Here is a 27,460-nt window from a genome sequence, read left to right as displayed (position 1 = left end):
CATGTCTTTCCTTCCTTCTTTCTCTCTCTTTTCTTTCTTCTTTCTCTCTTTCCTTCCTCCTTTCTCTCTCTAGGAGTCGTCATGTGTTTCCTCCCGCTTTCGCACACAGCAGAGATATGAGGAGGGGTTGTGTTGGGGGATGTTTTCCTCTGATCTCTTCCACTATCTGTTCTTTTTTTCCTGCCCTCCTGAATCCTCCTTCATCCCTGTTGCTTAATGACTAGAGAAGCCGCAGCCCGGTCCTGTTCTCTCTTCACGGCAGAGATTTAACTCTTTCGTGGCTTCCCTCCTAGACTTGCCAAGTGTAATCCGCCAGTCTTTCTCCTAATTATGCAGATGTTAGGCCATTAGTATGCACATGTCCTGGGTTGTGCGCGGGCCGCTGTATGCTCATTACTCTCCTCCACATGCAGATTGGGTCTCAAGACGACCCCATTAGCTCAAGGCTTAAGGTCAGTGAGAATCCGCTACTGGGAAAGCCACAGCCCCTTTCCCGCCCATAGCCACAGTCATTACCGCCGAGGCTCTTTGCTGGCCCTCATTAGATACATTTCTTTGGGGTATATAATATCGCTGGCAGCCGTGGTATACAGTGTACAGTATCCTCACATTATACCTGCTGTAGGGAAGTTGTAAGAAATTAGTAATGAAAAGCGTTCACAGCCTGTATGGAAGTCCAGAGCTGCATTCACTATTATGCAGATTCAGTGCTGAAATCTGCTCAAATGCAATTTCTTCATAGAGCTTGATCTGGTAATCTTGGAAATTATAATCCTTACACCAAATAGCCACATTGTGCAGAAAAAGATAACTGCCCAGCTGCTTTATAGGTGCTCACACAGTCACCGATCCAGCAGAATAGTGAGTGCAGCTCTAGAGTATAATACAGGAGGTAACTCAGGATCAGTAATGTAATGTATGTACACAGTGACTGCACCAGCAGAATAGTGAGTGCAGCTCTGGGGTATAATACAGGAGGTAACTCAGGATCAGTAATGTAATGTATGTACACAGTGACTGCACCAGCAGAATAGTGAGTGCAGCTCTGGAGTATAATGCAGGATGTAACTCAGGAGCAGTAATGTAATGTATGTACACAGTGACTCCACCAGCAGAATAGTGAGTGCAGCTCTGGAGTATAATGCAGGATGTAACTCAGGATCAGTAATGTATGTACACAGTGACTGCACCAGCAGAATAGTGAGTGCAGCTCTGGAGTATAATGCAGGATGTAACTCAGGATCAGTAATGTAATATACGTACACAGTGACTGCACCAGCAGAATAGTGAGTGCAGCTCTGGAGTATAATACATGATAAGTAATGTAATATAGTAACAAGCTATATTTTGATGTAGATAATCTGTACATATTACTGGTAAATAGGTGAGCATACAGTTTTCTTAGGTAGTAGCATTTCTCAGGCTTTCTTATCTTCTGAGGCTGGGGCGGTAAATATGATGGTAATTGGCGTGTGGCCATATTGTGTTGCGATGGCATGGCAGTCAGCTGCCGGGCGGCTCTTGGTGTGAGAGATAATTCATTATACACATCACAATGTATGTTATGGTGACAGTATTACGTTCCAAGAGCAATTTATAAATAATTGATCGTTAACTGTAAAAGGCACCAATCCTGCGTCTCCCTCCGCTCATCCTGCTCCCCGGGTAATGTCACCAGAGATTCCAGCAGATCAATCTTTGAGGCAGAACCCTTTTAGAGGATAATGACTTTTTTTTAAAAAATATTATTATTTATACTCGTAGGAGCCATGAAAATGTAGAAACATTTCCGGTATCTTTAGGCTACCATTCACTGCCAATAACACCATTGGAATGTTTACCATTTTTGAAGCAAAGTTCTCCAGCTCTTGGAAAATGTTCTTTGGCTGTCCAAGCATGCTTGGATTTGTAGTTTCCAAGCAGTTGGAGGACTACAACGTTGGAGGAGAAAAGTCTCGTTTTGGTGGACAAGTTTTACTGCAACGTATAGAGCAATTGTCTCCAATTTTAACTTCTACAGCTTTCCTTGTGTTGCGTCCTTCAGCCTTCCTTGTGTTGCATCCTCCAGCCTTCCTTGTATTGCGTCATTCAGCCTTCCTTGTCTTGCGTCCTTCAGCCTCCCTTGTGTTGCGTCCTCCAGCCCTCCTTGTGTTGCATCCTCCAGCCTTCCTTGTGTTGCATCCTCCAGCCTTCCTTGTTTTGCGTCCTCCAACCTTCCTTGTGTTGTGTCCTCCAGGCTTCCTTGTGTTGCGTCCTTCAGCCTTCCTTGTGTTGCATCCTCCAGCCTTCCTTGTGTTGCATCCTCCAGCCTTCCTTGTATTGCGTCCTTCAGCCTTCCTTGTATTGCATCCTCCAGCCTTCCTTGTATTGCGTCCTCCAGCCTTCCTTGTATTGCATCCTCCAGCCTTCCTTGTGTTGCATCCTCCAGCCTTCCTTCTATTGCGTCCTTCAGCCTCCCTTGTATTGCATCCTCTAGCCTTCCTTGTGTTGCGTCCTCCAGCCTTCCTTGTGTTGCGTCCTCCAGCCTTCCTTGTGTTGCGTCCTTCAGCCTTCCTTGTATTGCATCCTCCAGCCTTCCTTGTTTCGCGTCCTCCAACCTTCCTTGTGTTGTGTCCTCCAACCTTCCTTGTGGTGCGTCTTCCAGCCTTCCTTGTGTTGCATCCTTCAGCCTTCCTTGTATTGCGTCCTCCAGCCTTCCTTGTGTTGTGTCCTCCAGGCTTCCTTGTGTTGCGTCCTTCAGCCTTCCTTGTGTTGCATCCTCCAGCCTTCCTTGTGTTGCATCCTCCAGCCTTCCTTGTATTGCGTCCTTCAGCCTTCCTTGTATTGCATCCTCCAGCCTTCCTTGTATTGCGTCCTCCAGCCTTCCTTGTATTGCATCCTCCAGCCTTCCTTGTGTTGCATCCTCCAGCCTTCCTTCTATTGCGTCCTTCAGCCTCCCTTGTATTGCATCCTCTAGCCTTCCTTGTGTTGCGTCCTCCAGCCTTCCTTGTGTTGCGTCCTTCAGCCTTCCTTGTATTGCATCCTCCAGCCTTCCTTGTTTCGCGTCCTCCAACCTTCCTTGTGTTGTGTCCTCCAACCTTCCTTGTGGTGCGTCTTCCAGCCTTCCTTGTGTTGCATCCTTCAGCCTTCCTTGTATTGCGTCCTCCAGCCTTCCTTGTGTTGCGTCCTCCAGCCTTCCTTGTGTTGTGTCCTCCAGCCTTCCTTGTATTGCATCCTCCAGCCTTCCTTGTATTGCGTCCTTCAGCCTTCCTTGTGTTGCGTTCTTCAGCCTTCCTTGTGTTGCGTCCTCCAGCCTTCCTTGTGTTGCGTCCTTCAGCCTTCCTTGTATTGCATCCTCCAGTCTTACTTGTGTTGCGTCCTCCAGCCTTCCTTGTATTGCATCCTCCAGCCTTCCTTGTATTGCGTCCTTCAGTCTTCCTTGTATTGCATCCTCCAGCCTTCCTTGTGTTGCATCCTCCAGCCTTCCTTGTATTGCGTCCTTCAGCCTTCCTTGTATTGCATCCTCCAGCCTTCCTTGTGTTGCGTCCTTCAGCCTTCCTTGTATTGCATCCTCCAGCCTTCCTTGTTTTGCGTCCTCCAACCTTCCTTGTGTTGTGTCCTCCAACCTTCCTTGTGGTGCGTCTTCCAGCCTTCCTTGTGTTGCGTCCTTCAGCCTTCCTTGTATTGCGTCCTCCAGCCTTCCTTGTGTTACGTCCTCCAGCCTTCCTTGTATTGCATCCTCCAGCCTTCCTTGTGTTGCGTCCTTCAGCCTTCTTTGTGTTGCGTCCTCCAGCCTTCCTTGTGTTACGTCCTTCAGCCTTCCTTGTATTGCATCCTCCAGCCTTCCTTCTGTTGCGTCCTCCAGCCTTCCTTGTGTTGCGTCCTTCAGCCTTCCTTGTGTTGCGTCCTCCAGCCTTCCTTGTGTTGCGTCCTTCAGCCTTCCTTGTATTGCATCCTCCAGCCTTCCTTGTGTTGCGTCCTCCAGCCTTCCTTGTGTTGCATCCTCAAGCCTACCTTGTGTTGCGTCCTCCAGCTTTCCTTATGTTGCGACCTCCAGCCTTCTTTGTGTTGCTTCCCTCAGCCTTCCTTGTGTTGCATCCTCCAGCCTTTCTTGTGTTGCGTCCTCCAGCCTTCCGTTTTGCATCCTCCAGCCTCCTTTCTGTTGCGTCCTCCAGCCTTCTCTGTGTTGCGTCCTCCAGCGTTCCTTGTGTTGCGTCATCTAGCCTTTATTGTGTTGCTTTCTCCAGCCTTCCTTGTGTTGCGTCCTCCAGTCTTACTTGTGTTGCGTCCTCCAGCCTTCCTTGTGTTGCATCCTCTAGCCTTCCTTGTGTTGCATCCTCCAGCCTTCCTTGTGTTGCGTCCTCCAGCCTTCCTTGTGTTGCGTCCTCCAGTCTTCCTTGTGTTGCGTCCTCCAGCCTTCCTTGTGTTGCGTCCTCCAGCCTTCCTTGTGTTGCGTCCTCCAGCCTTCCTTGTGTTGCGTCCTCCAGCCTTCCTTGTGTTGCGTCCTCCAGCCTTCCTTGTGTTGTGTCCTCCAGCCTTCCTTGTGTTGTGTCCTCCAGCCTTCCTTGTGTTGCGTCCTCCAGCCTTCCTTGTGTTGCGTCCTTCAGCCTTCCTTGTGTTGCGTCCTCCAGCCTTCCTTGTGTTGCGTCCTCCAGCCTTCCTTGTGTTGCGTCCTCCAGCCTTCCTTGTGTTGCGTCCTCCAGCCTTCCTTGTGTTGCGTCCTCCAGCCTTCCTTGTGTTGTGTCCTCCAGCCTTCCTTGTGTTGTGTCCTCCAGCCTTCCTTGTGTTGCGTCCTCCAGCCTTCCTTGTGTTGCGTCCTCCAGCCTTCCTTGTGTAGTGTCCTCCAGCCTTCCTTGTGTTGGGTCCTCCAGCCTTCCTTGTGTGGTGTCCTCCAGCCTTCCTTGTGTTGGGTCCTCCAGCCTTCCTTGTGTAGTGTCCTCCTGCCTTCCTTGTGTTGCGTGCTCCAGCCTTCCTTGTGTAGTGTCCTCCAGCCTTCCTTGTGTTGGGTCCTCCAGCCTTCCTTGTGTAGTGTCCTCCAACCTTCCTTGTGTTGCATCCTCCAGCATTCCTTGTTTTGCATCCAACCCAGTATCCATTTCTTATCCTTTTGTTTTTAACTTCCAGCCCTGTAAGAAGGCTTTCAGGAATGCTAAAAATTGTAGTTTCGTCACAGTTGGAGGTCTATATTTTGGAATCTAGACTAGACTATAGTATTGTAAAGTCCATGAGAAGCAATCAATCCAAATAGACTACCTCGGACAGATTTAGCTCAAGCCAATCTGTCTCACAAATCCCATATGAAAACTTTAATCCTTATGTAGGGATCAGGACTTACACCAGGACCACATGGGTTGTATCCACAAAGTGGCTACTGGCCGGTGGAGCAAGCCTGAGGCAAGGATAGTACTTTATGAGGAGGGACAAAATCAGGTACAGAAACAGTAGACAAAACCATAGTCAAAGAGACTGCCAGAGGCAGATGGCAGGTGGTCAGTCAAGAGTTGAGTCAGACAAACCAGGTCAGAATTAGGAGGAGTAACAGACAGGGATCTCTATCTATAAAGGGGTCCCTTGGGTTGTATCCACGGAGTAACTGCTGGCTGGAGGAGTGAGCCTGAGGCAAAGATAGTCAAACAAAGCAGGGCCAGTATCCTGAGGGACAAAATCAGATACAGAAAAAGTAGATAAAATTGAAGTCAAAGAGAATGCCAGAGGCAGATAGCAGGAGCTCAGGCAAGAGCGGAGTCAGACAAACCAGGTCAGAATTAGGAGGAAGATGATCAGGGTCAGAACCAGAAATGGGTACGAAAAGCTTCAGAAATGTAGGAATATCAAACAGTAATTATTGTAACTATAATTGGCAACTAGAAGCAGTATGGTGGGAGTTTAAGTAGGATGTGGTACTGCCCAATTGGCTACAGAAGTGAGCAGATTTCACCTGATGATGTGTTTTCGACAGAAGACACTACCATTTTGCCTGGTGGGGCAGCACCACAATCACACTATTGTCCTTCAACCCCTGTGCAGGGTTCTCTATTGACAATGGGGTGCCTTGGGTTGTGTCCATGGAGTAGCTGCAGGCTGGAGGAGCGAGCCAGAGGTAAAGATGGTCAAACAAAGTAGCGTCAGTACTAGGGAGGGCAAAATCAGGTACAGAAACAGTGTCAGAAGAAAAGCCAGGGGCAGATTCCTGGAGGTCCATCAAGAGTGGAGTCAGACAATGGAGATGGAGCAGGTCTAGATAGTGATAGGACAAACTTTTTATGGTGCCGTTTCACAACACTGTTTAGACCAATGATCTTCAAGGTTTTTAGGCAATGGGCTCTGAACTATGGTTATTTAACAGTTGTAAAACTCCCTTCCTGCCTTCAGATGTTCAGATTGCAGAGTCTGACACTTCACCCAATAACTTCTCTGGTGTCTGTGGTCAACGCTGGTAGACTCGTGCGTCGTCCAGCTGAGTGGTGATTCCGAAGCAGGCTAGCAAGAGTTAATCTCTGTTGGTTTGCTTGTTAGTCTCCTTTGATCACATGTATTAAGGAAGCCAATTAAAACTGCTCATCTCCTATACATGCTGGCAAGATCTTTTCACCTATGCTATCTATAGTTCGTCTAGTAAGGTGTGGTGGTGATGATGGTCATCCTTACTATCTGGTGGTTGTTATACTTGTTGCTGAGTGCAGTTGTACAGTTAACCCTTGTTGCCTTTTTGTTGCTACCTTCCAGCTCTTGCTTTACTCCTGAGTCTCTCTTTGTCTATTTCTGTGCGTGTGCAGTGTGTCAGAGTTTTGGCCTTCCCTTGTCTGTCTTTATCTGTTTTCCATCACACTCCTGCCCCGTCCTTTCCTGGTGAGAGAGGGGTATCAGAGTAGTACAGGTCAGGAGCATAGCCAGGAATGGGACTCAGCCATCTTCACCATTTGGAGTAACCCTGAGGTTAGGGATAGCCTAGGGTCCCCTAGTGTGACGGACAGCCTAGGAGCCCCTGTAACTTGTGTCATTTTGTTCCTTGTTGTCATTTTGTGACTTCCTGCTCTTGCTCTTCTCCTGAGTCCTTCATTGGTGATTCATGTGTGTTTGCAATGTGTCAGAGATTTGGGGGTTTTTTTCCCTGTCTGTCTTTATCTGTGTTTCAGTCTCTCCTGACCCTTCCTTCCCTTGAGTGATGGTGGAGTTAACCCTTGTTGCTTTTTTGTTGCTACCTTCCTGCTCTTGATTTTCTCCTGAGTCTCACTTTGTCTATTCCTTTGAGTGGGCAGTGTGTCAGACTTATGGTTTCCTCTTGTCTGTCTTTATCTGTGTTTCCATCTCTCTTGTCCTTTCCTGCCCTGGTGGGAGGGGTGAATAAGATCAGTTCTGGTCCACAGCTTAGCCTGGAATGGGACTCAAGCATCTCCACCATTAGGAATAACACTGTGGTTCTGGAACGGCACTCAGGCATCTCCACCATTAGGGGTAAGACTGAGGTTCTGGAACGGGACTCATGCATCTCCACCATTAGGGGTAACACTGAGGTTCTGGAATGGGACTCAGGCATCTCCACCATTAGGGGTAACACTGAGATTCTGGAACGGGACTCAGGCATCTCCACCATTAGGGGTAACACTGAGGTTCTGGAATGGGACTCAGGCATCTCAACTATTAGGGGTAACACTGAGGTTCTGGAATGGGACTCAGACATCACCACCATTAGGGGTAACACTGAGGTCCTGGAACGGGACTCAGGCATCTCCACCATTAGGGGTAACACTGAGGTTCTGGAACAGGACTCAGGTATCTCCACCATTAAAGGTAACACTGAGGTTCTGGAATGGGACTCAGGCATCTCCACCATTAGGGGTAACACTGAGGTTCTGGAACGGGACTCCGGCATCTCCACCAGTAGGGGTAACACTGAGGTTCTGGAATGGGACTCAGGCATCTCCACCATTAGGGGTAACACTGAGGTTCTGGAACAGGACTCCGGCATCTCCACCAGTAGGGATAACACTGAGGTTCTGGAATGGGACTCAGGCATCTCCACCAGTAGGGGTAACACTGAGGTTCTGGAATGGGACTCAGGCATCTCCACCATTAGGGGTAACACTGAGGTTCTAGAACGGGACTCAGGCATCTCCACTATTAGGGGTAACACTGAGGTTCTGGAATGGGAATCAGGCATCTCCACCATTAGGGGTAACACTGAGGTTCTGGAACGGGACTCAGGCATCTCCACCATTAGGGGTAACACTGCAGTTCTGGAACGGGACTCAGGCATCTCCAGCATTAGGGGTAACACTGAGGTTCTGGAACAGGACTCCGGCATCTCCACCATAAGGGGTAACACTGAGGTTCTGGAATGGGACTCAGGCATCTCCACTATTAGGGGTAACACTGAGGCTCTGGAATGGGACTCAGGCATCTCCACCATTAGGGGTAACACTGAGGCTCTGTAACGAGACTCAGACATCTCCACCATTAGGGGTAAGACTGAGGTTCTGGAACGGGACTCCGGCTTCTCCACCATTAGGGGTAACACTGAGGTTCTGGAACGGGACTCCGGCATTTCCACCATTAGGGGTAACACTGAGGTTAGGGACAGCCTAGGAACCCCTGTCCTCCGCTATCCTAACAGTCATTTTGTGAGAATATATAGGCACAAGGCTGTGATTATGAACTATATTCTACATTATTAGCAACCCCTACAGACATGAAATGTACCCCAGTTGAGGTGCACCCTGTAAGACAGGTTTCTTTACAGGAGGCTATGCCCTCTTCCCCTTAGGGGTAAGCCATATATTTCTTGTAATATTCGGACTGCTCGGTTTCATCTTCTTGGAATTTCCGCCTCTCTCTTCGCTTTATCAGAACTATCTGTTTACTTCCTCCATCACGCTCTGCCTGTCAGGAACCTTATTAGCGGGATGACACTCAACACAACCACCTAGGTAGCCTTGAAATAAATTCAAGCCTGCCACCTGGAATTATTTTCGCGCAGCCAAGAAAGTGAATTTATTGAGCACGGCGGGCGTCTCATGGCATAAGTCATGGCACGTGGCGAAAAAAGTGGGAATAAAAAAAAAGGCAAAGAATAATAAAATGAACCAAGCCTATGAATATTCATATGTCGGCACAGCACACTCGCTATACCATAATTACAATTATATCCATTCTGTGTAATATGCAGACAATTAGCTCCTGTGTATGCCTCTCATGGGCGCCATTTATGATATCGCGCAAAAAACGACAACAATACCAGTCCTAAGATTGGCTTATTTAGCATATATATTGTATAAACAAATATTTGCTACTACAAGGGTCAGACTAACCGTATAGGCAATTGGGCATTGTCAATGGGCTTCGAACAGTAGGGGGGAACAATACCAAGTATACGATACAGTATATCTGTATCATCGAAAGGGTGGAAGTATCGTATCGTTTTAATTACACAGAGATTTTCCTCAACGGAACCATTGTACCGAGGATTGGAATGGTTCGCGATGGTCGGATTTCCACTGATTGGCCATTAGGAGAACAATAGTGATAAGAAATGTTGTTGGGGAATCCGAAGTCACCATTGGGTGTCACATGGCGTGACTGTCCGGTGAGGGAACTTGTTAGGCCCGTCAACGCTGAAAGAGATTGTTTTACAAGAGGCAGTGATTGTGTAACGTCCTGGAGGTGGATCCACGGGACCGAGCACCGGACTCCCCCAGAGAGACAACCTGGAGCGAACCCCTATACAGGGCCTGTCCGATCACCCCTCCAGAGGGCCTAGATGCACGGTAGCCGGAATACTAGGGGTACAGAGTAGGGGTCCTTCAGAAGTCTGTACGGGAGATGACTATTAGTCCAATGGGAACCGTAGGCAGGACGGATGACTGGAACCGGGTACAGGTGCTGAGTAGTAACAGTAGACGGGGTCCGGATCCAGTGAGACGTGCAGGCTGAAGTATCCAGGTGGTATCCAGGATCGGTGACGGGTTCCGGCTGACGGAAGATGGCGGGATCCACAGCAGACAGTCACCGGGACACCTCCTGGGAAATTGGCAAGCTGGACACAGTCAGGACGGCAGACAAGCTCTGCGGAAGAGACAGGTTTAATCTAGGTACAAGGCACAGAGGGACCTGAACACCTAGCTACAGGAACACGTTGAGCAGGCACCACCCACATGGAAAAGGAAGTCTTAAATACCCTGTACCTGTAATCAGCCATATCCTGTTCCAGGGACGCTGGCCCTTTAAGAAGAGGTGAGTGAGCGCGCCCTAATGTGCATGCGCGAGGCCCGAGTGCCGGAGACCAGTGTAGGAAGCAGAGAGGAAGGTGAAGGAAATGCAGGGGAGCCAGGCACAGAGTCCTGGGTCGCAGCGGGACGCCGGGACGGGCGGGCGGGAGGTATGGAGGACGCACAGGATTGAGAGTAAGAGGGGCAGCCGCAGGCAGGAGGACCGGGACCGGAGCGGTGAGTGACAGGCGGCGCCGGGATCCGGGGAGCGTGACAGATTGTCTCATAGATGAGGGTCCCAACTCTGGAACACACACCTATGTCCAGAACCGGACTCTCTTGATCCTCCGTTCTTGATGGCTTCTGACCACCAGTGAACCATCCCGATCTTCCTTGGTAGGAGGGGGGTATCAGAGTAGTACTGGTCAGAAGCATAGCGAAAAACGGGAATCATGAATCTCCACCATCAGTGGTAACCCTGAGTTTAGGGATAGCCTAGGGTCCCCTAGTGTTAGGGATAGCGTAGAAGCCCCTGTCCCCTGTGACAATATATAGGCACGAGGCTGTACTTATAAACTATATTTTACAATATTAGCAACCACTACAGTCATGAAATGTACCCCCAGTTGAGGTGCACCCTGTAAGACAGTTTTCTTTACAGAAGGCTATGCCCTCTTCCCCGTCCTGTTTCCGAATACAGCCAATAATACATCCCTCTCATAAGACAACACTTTTTAGAGGGCTTCATCGGTCAGACTTGACACCTACATTTCCATTTAGCAGGTCCCAGAGAATACTTTTTGGGCCTCCCTCAATATACAGAGATATGGACTCTGCAACAAAGGCTCCTGGGTTGCGTCCGTGGAGTTGCTGCTGGCCGGTGTAGCGAGTTGAGGCAAAGATAGTCAACGAACTTGGTTAACATCAGAGGAATGGTGAAAATGACAAGTCCGGAAGATAGTTGCGTCTAGTCTAGGAGAACAGTCAGATTTGTCAGGCGAGAGAAAGGTCGCACAGTCCAGGGTCAAGTCCAGACAGTCATCGAAGGGGTGAACAGATGAGGTGTGGATTAGGAGATGGATCAAAATTTGTCATATAGTCCTTGAGGACCAATAGTAGAAATGCAATAGCTGGCATCAGATTGGTATAAAACAGAGTTGTCCATCCATTTCTAATGTAACGGCTGCCAAACTCTGTCCTGTAATTGTCCTGCTCAGTTATTGACCACTACCTAATAATCTACATGAAAAAAAGAGTTGATTGATCATCACAACATGCTGTACAGACTGTACCTCGTATCACTAGCACTGGGTGCCCACCCATAGACATATATAGTATAAACCTCTCCCAACAGAGTATCACAAAATCATGCTTATTTTTTTTAAAGTTGGTCATTTCATGCCACTTGAGCCAAAAGATAGTAAAACCCATTATCACAACCACTTGGCGGCCACCCATAAACACAAATAGCATAAATATCTCCTGACAGAGTATCACAAAATCATGTTATTTTAAAGCAAAGTTGGTCATCTCACAACGTTCGAGACAGAGATATGTTGATGCATATGGAAAGGTAAGAAAGGATAAGTTTAGATTTAGCTATTGTTCTTCTGAGCAGACCTAAAGGCTCTTTTTTAGGTCAAGCTCATTTGTACTTCATCAAAAATTTGAAATTTGCTAGACTAGGCCAGCACCATGTTATGGTTAAGCCTTATAATATTGCTGACTTATCCTAAGGATAGGTGTCATGATGTGACTGTAGGAAGGCAAGGGACGGGGGTTCGTATGCTGTCCAGGGGTCCTTAGGCTTTCCCTAACCTCAGGGTTACCACTAATAGTGGAGATGCTTGAGTCTCGTGCCGCTAAGCTCCTGACCAGAATTGATCTTATTCCCCAGGAGAGATGGAAGGAAACACAGATAAAAACAGACAGGGGACAAAAACAAAACTCTGACACACTGCAAACACACAGGAACCAACAAAGAAAGACTAAGGAAAAAAGCAAGATCAGGAAGGTAGCGACCAAAAGACAACAAAGGTTAACTCTACAACCGCACACAAAAACGTACAAGAACCACCAGTAAGTTTGGATGTCATGAGGTGTGACAATGTAACTTGAAAAGTGGGCACCCCTACTGGCCCTAGGGCTGAGGGCCCTAGCTGTCCCTGTTCCCAAAGATTCATCTGATGGTGATGATGTTTGGGCCACCTTCATAACCTAACTCCTGAATAGCCCTGGTCTAAACCCCGTCTCCCTATCCCCGGGGCAGATCGAGACAAGAGTGGTTTATTCCACACAAATAGACAGACAGGGAAAAAAAACAAAACAAATTAACTGCACACGCACAGAGGTAAGCCAATATGTGCTCAGGAGGAAATAAAGAATCAGGGAGGAAATAATAAACAACAAGGACATTTCCACAACGCACCAAATAATGCACAGGAGATCACCAGAACTAGATCACTACAGCACAAGACCCAGTATTTGCAAATTAAGATATAATCAGCATGGAGGAACAGGCTGCACCATTTTGTAAAGACGGAGGTGGCTGCGATAGGCCTCAAGCAACCTGTGACCGTTTCAACTATCCATAGGGCAACAGAAATTAACTCCTTCTAGACTGATCATTAGTAAGCACACAACTGGTCGACGCCCGAGACTGACTGAGCAACCCAAAAGCACCTGGTGTCGTGTCAGACTCTGCAGTGTCAACAGGGTCAGAAGTCACCAAGACACCAGGTGAAATTAGTTCTGGACACTGTGAAAAGGTACCGTCACACTAAGCGACGCTTCAGCGATCCCACCAGCGATCTTACCTGGCAGGGATCGCTGAACCCTCGCTATATGGTCAGAGATCAGCCACCAGCCACCAGCGACCCGTGTAACGATGCTGTGCTTTGTAACCATGGTACACATCGGGTTACCAAGCAAAGCGCTTTGCTTATAGTTACCCGATGTGTACCTTGGCTACGTGTGCAGGGAGCCGGCTTTTAGACGCTGCGGATGCTGGTAACCAAGGTAAATATTGGGTAACCAAGCAAAGCCTTTGCTTGGTTACCTGATGTGTACCTTGGTTACCAGCGTCCGCAGAAGCCGGCTCCCTGCTCCCTGCACATTCAGATCGTTGCTCTCCCGCTGACAAACACAGCGATGTGTGCTTCACAGCGGGAGAGCAACAACCAAAAAATGGTCCAGGACATTCAGCAACGAGTGGCGACCTCACAGCAGGGGCCAGGTCGTTGCTGGATGTCACACACAGCGACATCGCTAGCAAGATTGCTGTTGCGTCACAAAAACCGTCACTCAACAGCGATGTCGCTAGCGATGTCGCTTAGTGAGACGTGGCCTTAGCACTGCATCACAACACGTCACCAGACTAGATAAGATAAACTATAGCTGGCACTAATGGAAGTGTCCAGCCAGCATATATAGGAGGGGAGCAGATGGGATTGGCTCCTGCACAACATGTGATCAAAGATGACTTACCAGCAGACCAACAGAGATTAACTCTTGCTAGCCTGCCTATGAACTACCAATCTGTTGGCCGATGCCCGAGTCAGCCTACGCTGATTACAGACCTCAGAGAAGTTATCAGGTGGAGTCTCAGAATAATTAGTCTCAACAGATCCTGACGCCGCCATGACAGTTGGAGAAGTTAGCAAAACCCTCCGTGTGACAATAGGTTGTTTAATATTAGATTGGGTTGAGTCTGACTTCTGCACCACCATTGATTAGCTGTTTTTAGCTTTGGCGCCGGCTGAATGTAAACAGTGTATGGCTCTGTTTTGGGGTGCCAGGTGTTGCCCCCCCCCCATGCTACACAACTCATCAGTATGGAAAACATCTGGATCCTTTCTTCATTTCTGCCAGTGTCTTTCTATTTGTGCTCATGCCCCTGACATTAAACTCATCTCTTTTTTGCCCAGACATGGCGCTCCGTTTGGGAAATGAGCCAGTCTGCCAGGTTTCTCTTATTCTGAAAGATGTTTGATAAGCGATTCAATTTCCCCTGGAGTTAACAGCCATGTCCAAGTGACTGATAGTCGGCAGGCACAAGCAGCCTGCTAGATCCTACTCAATTTATATTGACCCGGGTGGCTGAGAGGCGTCTTTATTATGGAGAAAGACGGAGGCGCTCACTCTCCACAACCTCCCCAAGTGTGCCGGCCCATTCTTTTGGTGACGGTGGAGTTAAGTGTAGGCATCGGCTTATGTTGCTGTCATTTCCGCGACGTCTCCTAGGATTCTCCGTCGTCTTCCTTCGGATACATCCGCCTTGATTTAGACTTGCGTGTTATGCATATGTTTATCTCCGCTCAGGGTTTATGGTGTATGAGTCTACGTGTGAAGTGTATAACCCTTTGGGCTGTTCGTAGACTCGGTAAGAAGAAGGTGCTATTACACTTCTTTTATTTTTTTCCTTCTCACATGAATGAATGCCGATGTCAAGACGCTCAGATGTTCCACTAGAGACTGGAAGAAAAAAATTAACCCTCATATGTTCTCCTCATCTATCATGGAGGCATCTGATCTCCAATTTTGTAGAGAGACCTCTAAAAAGAGTATCCCAAAATCAAAAATCATGTTTGCCAAACATTTCATGTCAAAAGATAGGATAAGGATGGACACATCTGTACTACAATAGGTCCTTCAAAGCAAAAGACCACGGTGGACTTGGCTATGGGTGAACTTTTCAGGGGAGGTTGTGAACATGTGAAATGTTACAAAAGGGATTGAAACCTATATTATCGTTAATGTCATGAAAGGCGCACAACATGACTGGCCAACCCAAGCACACTCAGTTCACCCTTGGTGTGGCCGAGCACTCTGGTGCTCCTTCCATCTATCTAAACCCTTCTTTTGCTTAAGTAAAGTCATAGATATCAATTGAGGCAAAGGGTAGCAGAGATAAACGGAAAAAAAGAAGGTGGGAAGGTGCACTGAACTGGTTGGCATTGCTAAGGGTGCAACGAGCTCCTGTGCTTGGTTTGAACAGTCTTTTAGTGTTGACAAACTTTTTTAAGGTAGCACTTGGTACTAGAGATGGCCGAACCAAAACAGTAAAGTTTGGTGTTAGTACCGAACACGGACTTTACAAAAATAATAGTGTTCAAGTTAGCAGTTTGGGTCGAGCATCAGTGTGCTTGGGTACGCTTGGTGCTCGAGCCAGTGTATGCCGCTTGCTGTGTCTGAACAGCTCGCACTGGGGGTGAAAAAAACATTATCGGATGTAGTGCGTACAAAGAAAAAAAATTAAAAATCCCTCCCCCGGAAGTGGTCTACTAATGGCTGGTTGTCTGTGGGTGGAGAGCGCAATGGGGCTCAGCTCAAGTTTGGGACCCAAGTTGAACTTTATCTAAAGTCCAGCTGAACCCACTGAATCCAAACTTCAACAGGTCCACTCAACTCTATTTAGGACACATCTCATGACCGCACCAATCATCTTCATGCTACCATTGTCAACAGTCTTAGGGCACGATTAACCAAAATTGAGCCTATGAATTTACGTTGGTCTTGGTGAGGGGCCTTGCTGAAGTCAGATGCTCTTCTTGATGAATCAGGGCCATCGGAGAGTTGGTGTGCACATCTGTGTGCATCTTGCAACAAATCATATGCCAGTCCCTGCTGGAGTATGAATTGTGGAGTACTGAACGTTGCCACTTATGAATTTCACCCATTTTGTCAGAGCTGGGTGAAATTAGCGTTAGAGCTCCTACAATCTCTAAATTTTGCGCCAAAACTTTGCAAGTTTTCAAAGCTTTTTACAACTTTTGGGGTAAAACTTAGATGTATCGGACCCTTAATAATAATAATAATAATAATAATTTTATTCACTTATATAGCGCTATTAATTCCACAGCGCTTTACATACACCCTTAGGGCGGCTTTGCAGGTTGAGACATCGCACGTGCGATGTCGATGGGGTCAAATCGAAAGTGACGCACATCCGGCGTCGCAGTCGATATCGCAACGTGTAAAACCTTTTTGATACGATGAACGAGCGCAAAAGCGTCGTTATGGTGTCATCGCTGCAGCCTCTGACATTTCCATAATGCCGGTGCAGCGACAGGTGCGATGTTGTTCCTCGTTCCTGCAGCAGCACACATCGCTGTGTGTGAAGCCGCAGGAGCGAGGATCATCACCTACCTGCCTCCCGGCTGCAATGAGAAGGACGGAGGTGGGCGGGATGTTTACATCCTGCTCATCTCCGCCCCTCCGCTTCAATTGGCCGCCTGCCGTGTGACGTCGCTGTGATGCCACACGACCCGCCCCCTTAGGAAGGAGGCGGGTCGCCGGCAAGAGGGACGTCGCACGGCAGGTATGTACGTGTGAAGCTGCCGTAGCGATAATAATCGCTACGGCAGCTTTCACTAGATATCGCACGTGCGACGGGGGCGGGACTATCGCTGCAACATCGGTAACACATTGTTACCGATGTCGCAGCGTGCAAAGCCCGCCTTAGTTCGTTCATAAGTCTCATCCTTTGTACACCCTTAACAGCCATAGGGCCACCATAACATCCAGAGAGGTGCCAGTCTGAGCTTCCTTGTAAGGCTCTGTGTACCATAATGTCTTGGGTGTGTCACGGTTGACAGACAACCCTTTGGTGTCCAGCTTCAGAAGGTCACTGCATTTGGCTGCTCCTTGATATTCTATTCTTTTTTTTCCTTGGTGGGAATGGCGTTCTATGTATCTTTCCTGTTAGTGTGAACCATTAACCTGTTGGACCTTGCGGATATCTTTTTAGTTAAGCTGCATATCCTTATCCCCACTCCCTGTGTCTATACGTTCCTGCATTTCCTCTTCGTTTGTTGCCGGTGATAGAGTTTACTTCTATGCGGTCCAGATTGCAAGCAGCCGGCTTGAAATCGCCCGTTATTGTGTGTTGCTGTCATTCTTCCAAAGTCATATTGCAGATAAGTTGTCCGTTTGTATTCTCCTGTTTGTTTTCCCTGTGTGTTCTTTATGTCTTAGTGGGGTTGACTAGTGCTCATCCCATCCGATCATAACCTAGGGTCAGGCAGGGCCTAGGTATCCTGATCGGCGCGGAACCTATCTAGGGACGTCAGGGGAGCCAGTAGTAGGTTTTTCTCTCCTCCCACCTTTTGCCGATCGTCTGGTATTCCTCCAAGCATGACACAATCACCACACTTAGTGACCTCCTAATTGCCAACTTCAGTACTCCCATAAACGTTCCCACCAAAATACCCCTATAGCAATGATAGTCATGCAGCCCCTAAACAATGCCACTTCCCTAAAACAGCTTCTCCTAAAATCCTCTGCAGTTCTTATGAACCACATTCTATTTCTGAAAGTTAGCTCTGATCGCTGCTGCTTAACCACATAGATGCCACAGGCAATCTCTGACAGCGGCATATAAACGATTTTGAAGACTGCCAATAGATTTCCAAGAAAAGTAATAAAACAGATTTTTTTAACAAAATATTGCAATATATAGATTTTAATTCCTCTTTCTTTTTCAATTAAGAAATTAAGAACTAGAAATAATTATAAAAAAATAAGATAATCATGGTACATGTAAAAGTTTAATTTATGAAATTATAAAATTATTTAACCCATAAGGTAAATAAAAACAATAAAATCTTAAAATTCATATCTTTGCCATCTAATAAAAAAAGAGTGATCAAAATGTACCCTCAAATGAAATCCATAAAAATAAAGCCTTCACACATATCCATGGACAAAAAATATATTTTTTTACGACTTCTAATTTTTATTTTAACAACTAAAAGATCTAAAAAAAAACAACAAAAACCTAAAATCTAAAAAAATAAAGAAAAACTAAAATCTAAAAGGCAATCTAAAAAATCAACATCGAAGAGAGCTTTAAAAAAGTTCTAAAAACACCAAATAAAAAAAGTATTAATAAAAACAAAAATCTAAAACCAAAAACCAAAAATATCTATACCCCCCAACATCTAAGAAATCAAACAACTAAAAAAAGTACACTTTCTTCTAAACTCTACAAAAACAGCAACTAAGAAAATCTAAAAAAAAAAAACAAACAAAAAAACCAACTACAATCTAAAAAAAATTCCAACTAAAAATTATAATAAAAAACTAAAATCTAAAAAGAAAACAAAAATATCTTTAAAAAAACCCCTGATGTCTACAATTTACAAAAACAAGTAAAAAAAAAATCTAAAAACAAAAACCCATCTAAAATCTAAAAAACTTTTTTCCAAGTTAGTAATTATACTGAACTGGAAAATTCTATTACCAGCTCATTTTACCGCAAAATTAATATTGTAATAAAAAAAAAAAGTAACGTAAAAAAAAATGGTAAAACTAAAGTCTAAAAAAAGTGGAAAAATTGTAAATTAAAAATAAAATTTAACAAAAAAAAAATGTGAAAAATAACCCCTATATACATATATATATATATATATATATATATATATATACATATATATATATATATATATATATATATATATACATATATATATATATACACACAGTATATACAGTGCCTTGCAAAAGTATTCAGGCTTCAAACATAAAGATAACAATATTAATGTTAATGTTCTGGTAAAGAATTAACAACAAGTGGACACAATTGTGAAGTTGAACTATATTTATTGCTTATTTTAAATATTTATAAAAAATAAGTAACTGAAAATTGGGGCGTGCAATATTATTCATCCTCTGTAAGTTAATACTTTGTAGCGCCCCCTTTTGCTGCGATTACAGCTGCAGTCTCTTGGGGTATGTGTCTATCAGTTTTGCACATGGAGAGGCTGAAATTCTCGCCCATTCTTCCTTTGTAAACAGCTGGAGCTGAGTGAGGTTGGATGGAGGCGTTTGTGAACAGCAGATTTTAGCTCTTTCCACAGATTCTCGATTGGGTTCAGGTCTGGACTGTGACTTGGCCATTCTAACACCTGGATACGTTTATTTGTGAACCATTCCATTGTAGATTTTGCTTTGTTTGGTATCATTGTCTTGTTGGAAGACAAATCTCCGTCCCAGTCTCAGATCTTTTGCAGACTCCAACAGGATTTCTTCAAGAATGGTCCTGTATTTGGCTCCATCCATCTTCCCATCAATGTTAACCATCTTCCCTGTCCCTGCTGAAGAAAAGCAGGCCCAAACCATGATGCTGCCTCCACCATGTTTGACAGTGGGGATGGTGTGTTCAGGGTGATGAGCTGTGTTGCTTTTACGACAAACATCGTTTGGAATTGTGCCCAAAAAGTTCGATTTTGGTTTCATCTGACCAGAGCACCTTCTTCCACATGTTTGGTGTCTCCAGGTGGCTTGTGGCAAACTTTAAATGACACTTTTTATGGATATCTTTGAGAAATGGCTTTCTCCTTGCCACTCTTCCATAAAGGCCAGATTTGTGCAGTGTACGACTGATTGTTGTCCTATGGACAGACTGTCCCACCTCAGCTGTAGATCTCTGCAGATCATCCAGAGTGATCATGGGCCTCTTGGCTGCATCTCTGATCAGTCTTCTCCTTGTCTGAGATGACAGTTTGGATGGACGCCCGAGTTTGGTAGATTTGCAGTGGTATGATACTTCTTCCATTTCAATATGGTCGCTTGCACAGTGCTCCTTGGGATGTTTAAAATTGTGAAAATCTTTTTGTAACCAAATCCAGCTCTAAACTTGTCCACAACAGTATCACGGACCTGCCTGTTGTGTTCCTTGGTCTTCATGATGCTATCTGCGCTTTAACCAGAACATGAGACTATCACAGAACAGGGGCATTTATACTGAGACTTGATTACACACAGGGGCTTATATTTATCATCATCAGTCATTTAGGACAACATTGGATCATTCAGAGATCCTCAATGAACTTCTGGAGTGAGTTTGCTGCACTGAACGTAAAGGGGATGAATAATATTGCGCTCCCCAATTTTCAGTTTATTATTTTTTACAAAAGTTTAAAATAAGCAATAAATTTCGTTCAACTTCACAACTGTGTCCACTTGTTGTTGATTCTTCACCATAATATTAAAATTTGTATCTTTATGTTTGAAGCCTGAAATGTGGGAAAAGATTGAAAAATTCAAGGGGGCTCAATACTGTCGCAAGGCACTGTAAGAAAATCTAAAAAAAAAACACCTAAAATCTAAAAAAAAAAATTCCAACTAAAAATTATAATAAAAAACTAAAATCTTAAAAAAAACAAAAATATCTTTAAAAAAAAAAGAAAACAACTAAAAAAAATCAAATCTACCCTCTGACGTAAAATCTACAAAAACAACAAGTAAAAAAATCTAGAAAAAAAAAATCCCATCCAAAATACTTTGTTTTTTTTTCAGTAATTATACTGAACTGAAAAATTCTATTACCAGCTCATTTTTAAAATGAATATTGTAATCAAAAATAACGTAAAATAAATGCTAAAACTAAAGTCTAAAAAAAAGTTAAAAACTTATAAATAAAAAATAAAGTTTAACAACAAAAAAAATCTGAAAAATAACTATATATATATATATATATATATATATATATATATATATATATATATATATATATATATATATATATATATATAAACCATAAAAATCTACCCCCCTAGAGTCTACAAAAACAACTGAAACATCTAGATAGAAAAAGATATAATCTAAAAAAAATATTTTCAAGCTTCTAATTATACTGACCTGTACAATTATATTACTAGGTCATTTTTATCGCAAAACACTTTGTGTCACCCCTCCGCCATGTTAGTATACATGCTAGCAGTGCAGCCTGTGGTCCTTCCTACATGTTGGCGGATACATATGTACGGAGGTTTCCTTCCAGAGTCACACCCCTATATATTACGGCTCCTTGCGCAGTGCCCTGATGTTTGCCGCCCTGCACCAGACCCCCGATCCATCCTCCTGACTCTAGTCCCCCGAGGCATTGCAGCACATTCATACATTCCCCCAGAACCTGCCACTTTCCCAGCGAGCGCGCGTGATAAAATCAGCCGTATTTGGCCGTGAGTCTTCTGTGTCTTATCCCGAGCCACTCTGTCATTACTAGATTTATGTATTTGTTCCAAAGTGTTAAGGATCTGCTACGTTATCCGCAGCTCCGGTCTATGTGCTCCATAAAGCATTGGCACTTAGCGGAGGAATAGAGAGAGGTGTGAGCTAAACATTGAATGGATTTAGCCGAAACTTTATAGCTTCGTCTGCTTTGCAGCAAAATGAGTCAGACAGCAGGTTCCACAATAAAGGGAAAATATGCCCAAATTATACACTACCTAAGCCAAGTTCATTCCCTGGAAGAAATGTGCACTGGCCGGATCTCAGCGGTAGTTTATTTCTCTTTACGTTCCATTAAAAAGTAATAAAACAGCGCCCCCCGGTGGACATATTATCATGAAATACAGTGTAATAATTGCTTTTCTTTACCATGTTGAGTTGGACTTTCGATCCCACAGCTCTAAAGCAGTTTCTAACTTTTATAACCAACATTGCCAAGACATTTGTGATGCCAGGGACAACAGGAACCCCGACGAGTGACGCAACACAAAGGGAACACCAGGGAGACAATACAATGGATGGCCCTGGTGCTGGAGAAAGGGGAGCAGGGTCACCTCCTAATACTCACTTATCCGTGCTTTCAATAACATCCCTAGACGTGTCCTTCCTCCGTGCGCCGTCACGTGCCTAGGCCCCCACTGGCCCTAAACTTACAATGACTAGTGCCAAGGCCAGTAAGATGCTAGTGTCACCACTACAATAAAACAACACGAAGAAGAGAAGATAAATAGGGAAAAGACACAACAAAAAGTTCTCTACAGTTACTCCATTTAGAAGCTTCTCAGCTGCAACAGAAACAACACCTCAGCTTCTCCAGAGAGCTAGGTTCTTTGCTTGTTGTGCTTTTTGTGTTTTCTCTATAGCTGTTACAACCTGCTATCCCTCTGGCTTTTGTGACCTGCTTTCTCTCAGGCTGTTATAAACTGCTTTCTCTCTGGCTGTTATAACATGCTTTCCCTCTGGCTATTATAGCCTGCTTTCCCTCTGGCTATTATAACCTGCTTTCTCTCTAGCTGTTGCAACCTGCTTTCCCTCTGGCTTTTATGACCAGCTTTCTCTCTGGCTGTTATAACCTGCTTTCTCTCTGGCAGTTACAACCTGCTTTTTCTCTGGCTGTTATAACCTGCTTTCTCTCTGGCTGTTACAACCTGCTTTCCCTCTGGCTGTTATAACCTGCTTTCTCTCTAGCTGTTACAACCTGCTTTCTCTCTGGCTGTTATAACCTGCTTTCCCTCTGGCTTTTATGACCAGCTTTCTCTCTGGCTTTTATGACCAGCTTTCTCTCTGGCTGTTACAACCTGCTTTCTCTCTGGCTGTTATAACCTGCTTTCCCTCTGGCTTTTATGACCAGCTTTCTCTCTGGCTTTTATGACCAGCTTTCTCTCTGGCTGTTACAACCTGCTTTCTCTCTGGCTGTTATAACCTACTTTCTCTCTAGCTGTTACAACCTGCTTTCTCTCTGGCTGTTATAACCTGCTTTCCCTTTGTTATGACCTTCTTTCCCTCTGGTTGTTATGACCTACAGCAAAAGTGAGGAAGATACCAGCTTGAGGAATCTTAGCCCATTCTTTCTCATTACCGATTTTACCAACATTTTATTGGAAAAGTGATTCTAATGACAGAGAAATATCTGGGTGTCTATTGTTTGCTGTTGTGCTGACTATGAGTGACTTTTATGATAATCTATATTTACTATTTCATGTACTTCTTTTTTTTTTTACAGATCATCCAACAGCAAAGATTGAGTCTCGGCCCAGCCTGCCAAGGGAGGGGGATAGGCTGCAACTACAGTGTGATGCCTATGGAAATCCAGAGTGAGTATGGACATGTAGAAGTAGGCATGCCTAGCAGGACCGGGAAAGATACCAGGGGCCATGAGGTCTGAGGGGGCCAATGGTAATCTGGGTTACCATTCTCCATACTTATCAAGAGAAGATCCACTGTTAAGGTCTATATACCCCTGTTGTGGAACCTAATCGAGGGCTCAATTTAAGGGCCTACAAAGTCAACCTTAACGTTTAGGCCCACACTGATTGTAGTTGTAAAAACAAGTAATTTTGAAGTTCGCCTCTTATTAAAAATACTCTTGGTTCTCAAGAGAGGAAGATTTTTTATATCCTTCTCTACCACTCATTGCCAAGGTTACCGACCACCTTTGTAGTGTATAAGAGATTCCTGGCCTCCTAGACAGACAGTAGAGAGCATGTGCAGCCACCACTCCACAGCCATTGCACATGCTCACAAGCGCCCTATTCAGATTGGAAACCCCTTTTTTAATTGATGATGGTCAAGCAAAAATGATACTTATTCATTGCCATCGCTCCGGTAAAAAGAGGCACTCTAGAGAGCCCCATTCTTGGGATCTGTGATGGGTTCACCAGTGGGACCTTTAGGGATCAGCAAGTTAGAACTTATCCAGTCTATAGGTGATAATTTGGGGAAGTAATTCCCCTCATTGGTCTCAGGGTATGATTCTCGTTTGGGGTGCGAGAGGTCCTGGTTCGAATCCCGGACAGAGCCGATGGACTCTCACAGACTGTTAACCATGGTGACCCTCCATTTTAGATTCTTTTAGATACTGAGAAGTTAGCCGTTTTTCTCTCTTGATCCCCAAAACATACGGACGCTTGGCAGGGCATATACATGTTTCAATGGGGAAACCGGAGTAAGCCCCCGTCGGGACTTCATAGTGATGGAAAAAGATTAGGTTGCCAGTCCTGACAAAGTCTCTTGGAACAGGAGGTGTTTATAGCCGTAGTGTAGACACTAAAATGAGTCAACATGATGTCCTCTTTGGAGGCCTCCATATATACAGAGAAAACAACAGTTCAATATTGCCCCAACCCTAAAATGTCTGAAATACTCCAAACCCAACAAAAAGACTGCTTTTGTATATTTTTTATCCATTAAAACCAACGTTTCTGGTCAAGAGACCCTTCATCAGCCTCATACTTCAAAAGGTCATGAGGATCCTGTTGAGAAGGCAGAAAGGTTGTAGCTACCTGATGAAAGGTCTCTTGACCCAAAACGTTGCATCCAATTACTAAAGGGTGCTTTACACGCTGCGACATTGCTAGTGATTGCTAGTGATGTTGCGAGCGATAGCACCCGCCCCCGTCGTTCCTGCGATATGTAGTGATCGGTGCCGTAGCGAATATTATCACTACGGCAGCGTCACATGAACATACTTGTTCTGCGATGTCGCTGTGGACGCTGAACAATCCCTCCTTCAAGGGGGAGGTGCGTTCGACGTCACAGCGACGTCACAAAACGGCCGTCCAATAGAAGCGGAGGGGCGGAGATGAGCGGCCGGAACATGCTGTCCACCTTCTTCCTTCCGCATTGCCGATGGACGCAGGTAGGGAGATGTTCGTCGTTCCTGCGGTGTCACACACAGCGATGTGTGCTGCCGCAGGAATGACGAACAACCAGCAGCATGCTCCACCAACATTTCGTAAAGGAGCGACGTGTCAACGATCAACGATTTTTGATATTTTTGCGATCGTTGATCGTCGCTCCTAGCTGTCACGCGCTGCGATGTCGCTAACGGTGCCAGATGTGCGTCACTAACACCGTGACACCGACGATATATCGTTAGCGATGTCGCAGCATGTAAAGCACCCTTAAGAATGACAGAAACTGTGTTTTTGTTGGGTCTAGGATATTTCAACAGATTTATGGTTGAGGCAAACCTGTAAGATCCTGAAGTTTCGATCAACCTGTTTCTAGATATATGGATATTTGGGTGGGGATTGGCCAGCTACAACGTTCACCCATAGCCTACAATGCAGTTGTACCACATATCTTCTGGAGTCCTCGTCTCATTTTTTCCATTTCATTGAGATTTCTAGAGAAGAACTTTTATACAAGTCCTTGTTAGTCTCCCTAATCAATAATCAGTGTGAACTTGTTACTAGTCCCACCTCAGCAATTCTAAATGTTTCGCCTCTCCCACGCTTCACCTCGGTAACACCTTCCATCCTCATCTTCTCTACACCTCCTACATTGGCTTACATAAGAACAAGCGACCCTCAGCTTACGCAACAACCATCATGGAAACCACTACTTGATGAAGTCGCCTGCAATCCAATGGGAGTAGAAAACCCAAATGCCAAAAATCAGTATTGTTTCCTCTTCTTGTTGTTGGTTCCACCCCATCACTCGAAAACAAGGCGAAACATTCATCCTCTGCGAATCATCGTCACCATCAAGGACCACAGAGCTCCGAGGTCCCTATTTATCTAGATATATACACTTTTCCATGTTCACTCACTTTGATTCTGTTAACCATGGGCCCTCGTAAACTTTAAGTAGGCTCCGGTGGAATATAGCTTTCTTGCCTCCCACCTTCTTCTCAAGCCCCTGACCATAGGCTGTATAATACATGCTCTTGTCTTTACATGACCAGCCTCAAGACTACACAATTAGTGTGTTGTCGTCCGTCCTTATGACCCGCAACACACATCCGTTTAATTTGTACATGTGCGGTACGTATTTGCAAGTACCGGAGACACGTACACACAAAGACCCATGTTATTCAATGGTAGATGGCACACACACGTAAAATCACACGGAACGTGTGACCGTGTGGTAAGTACGTGTGTGCGCTTTTCTACACGGACGACATGTCCGTTTTTGGCCGGCAGCACGCAGGCACGGACCCGCTTTAGTCTATGGGTCCGTGCCTGCACGAACCACACACGGAGTATGTCCGTGTTCAGCACGTTTCCTGCGTGTGCGTTTTTACACTAGCGATCTTATTTTTTTTTTTTTTTTAATTAAATTCAGTATACTTACCTTTTTTCCTGCTGTTCTCAGTCATACTTACATTGGCGCTCGGTTTTTTTCTTCCCCTGGCTCATACCGCTCCCCGATCACCAGCGCGGCGAGGAACAGCTGTGCATAGAATACGCGGCAACAATTACTTTGAATATGCCGGCCGCTCATTAATCAATCTCGTATTCCCTGCTTTCCCCACCCACAGACGCCTGTGATTGGTTGCAGTCAGACACGCCCCCCACGCTGCGTGACAGGTGTCTCACTGCACCCAATCACCCCAGCCGGTGGGCGTGTCTATACTGTGCAGTAAAATAAATAAATAAATAATTAAAAAAACCAGCGTGCGGTCCCCCCCAATTTTAATACCAGCCAGATAAAGCCATACGGCTGAAGGCTGGAATTCTCAGGATGGGGAGTCCCACGTTATGGGGAGCTCCCCAGCCTAACAATATCAGTCAGCAGCCACCCAGAATTGCCGCATACATTAGATGCGACAGTTCTGGGACTGTACCCGGCTCTTCCCGATTTGCCCTGGTGCGTTGGCAATCGGGGTAATAAGGAGTTAATGGCAGCCCATAGCTGCCACTAAGTCCTAGATTAATCATGTCAGGCGTCTCCCCGAGATTCCTTCCATGATTAATCTGTAAGTTACAGTAAATAAACACACACCCGAATAATCCTTTATTAGAAAAAAAAACACAAACATATACCCTGGTTCACCACTTTAATAAGCTCAAAAAAGCCCTCCATGTCCGGCGTAATCCAGGATGGTCCAGCGTCGCTTCCAGCTCTGCTGCATGGAGGTGACCGGAGCAGCAGAAGAAACCGCCGCTCCTGATTTTCACCACTTTGGAGGACGTTTAAGGTCGCTGGTCAGTGTCACACGCTGCGATATCGTTAATGACGCCGGATGTGCGTCACTAACAACGTGACCCCTACGATAAAACATTAACGATATCGTAGCGTGTAAATCCCCCTTTAGGCTAAGGGTGCCAATACTTTTGTCTGGCCCATTTTTGGAGTTTTGTGTGAAATGATCAATGATTTGATTTTTGTTTCATTCTCTTTTGTGTTTTTTCATTGCAAGCAAAATAAATGAAGATACTAATACCAAAGAATTTGTGATTGCAATCATTTTCAGGAATAAACTGAGTATTCTCTGACAGAATTGCAGGGGTGCCAATACTTTTGGCCAGCACTGTACAGTAGATAACACAGGATCCAACATTCCCAATATTTGATGTCACAGCTCACCTCCTCCTCCTGTACAATGACTGATAATACCTCAATATACAGTACGTAACACAGGATTCACCATTCCCAATATTTGATGTCACAGCTCACCTCCTCCCCCTCCTGTACAATGACTGATAACACCTCTATATGCAGTACATAACACAGGAATCAGCATTCACAATAGGTGATGTCACAGCTCACCTCCTCCTCCTTTACAATAACTGATAACCCCTCTATACACCGTAGAT

The 27,460-nt window shown here is 45.2% G+C and overlaps 1 protein-coding gene across 8 annotated transcripts in view; it reads left to right on the top strand.

Annotated features, from left to right (window-relative positions):
* The window catches only part of CADM3 (cell adhesion molecule 3), a 379,565-nt gene that overhangs the window by 322,180 nt on the left and 29,925 nt on the right, over positions 1-27,460 (top strand). For all 8 annotated transcript variants that reach the window (XM_075330340.1, XM_075330346.1, XM_075330342.1 and 5 more), the window contains one exon: positions 22,921-23,011. In XM_075330340.1, coding sequence (XP_075186455.1) covers positions 22,921-23,011 — 91 coding nt within the window. The remainder of the gene's footprint in view (positions 1-22,920; positions 23,012-27,460) is intronic.

This window comes from Anomaloglossus baeobatrachus, chromosome 12 (assembly GCF_048569485.1).
Source record: "Anomaloglossus baeobatrachus isolate aAnoBae1 chromosome 12, aAnoBae1.hap1, whole genome shotgun sequence".
NCBI classification, from domain to species: domain Eukaryota; kingdom Metazoa; phylum Chordata; class Amphibia; order Anura; family Aromobatidae; genus Anomaloglossus; species Anomaloglossus baeobatrachus.
The sequence above is the reverse complement of the archived record's forward strand: the minus strand, read 5'-3'. Positions and strand labels throughout refer to the sequence as shown.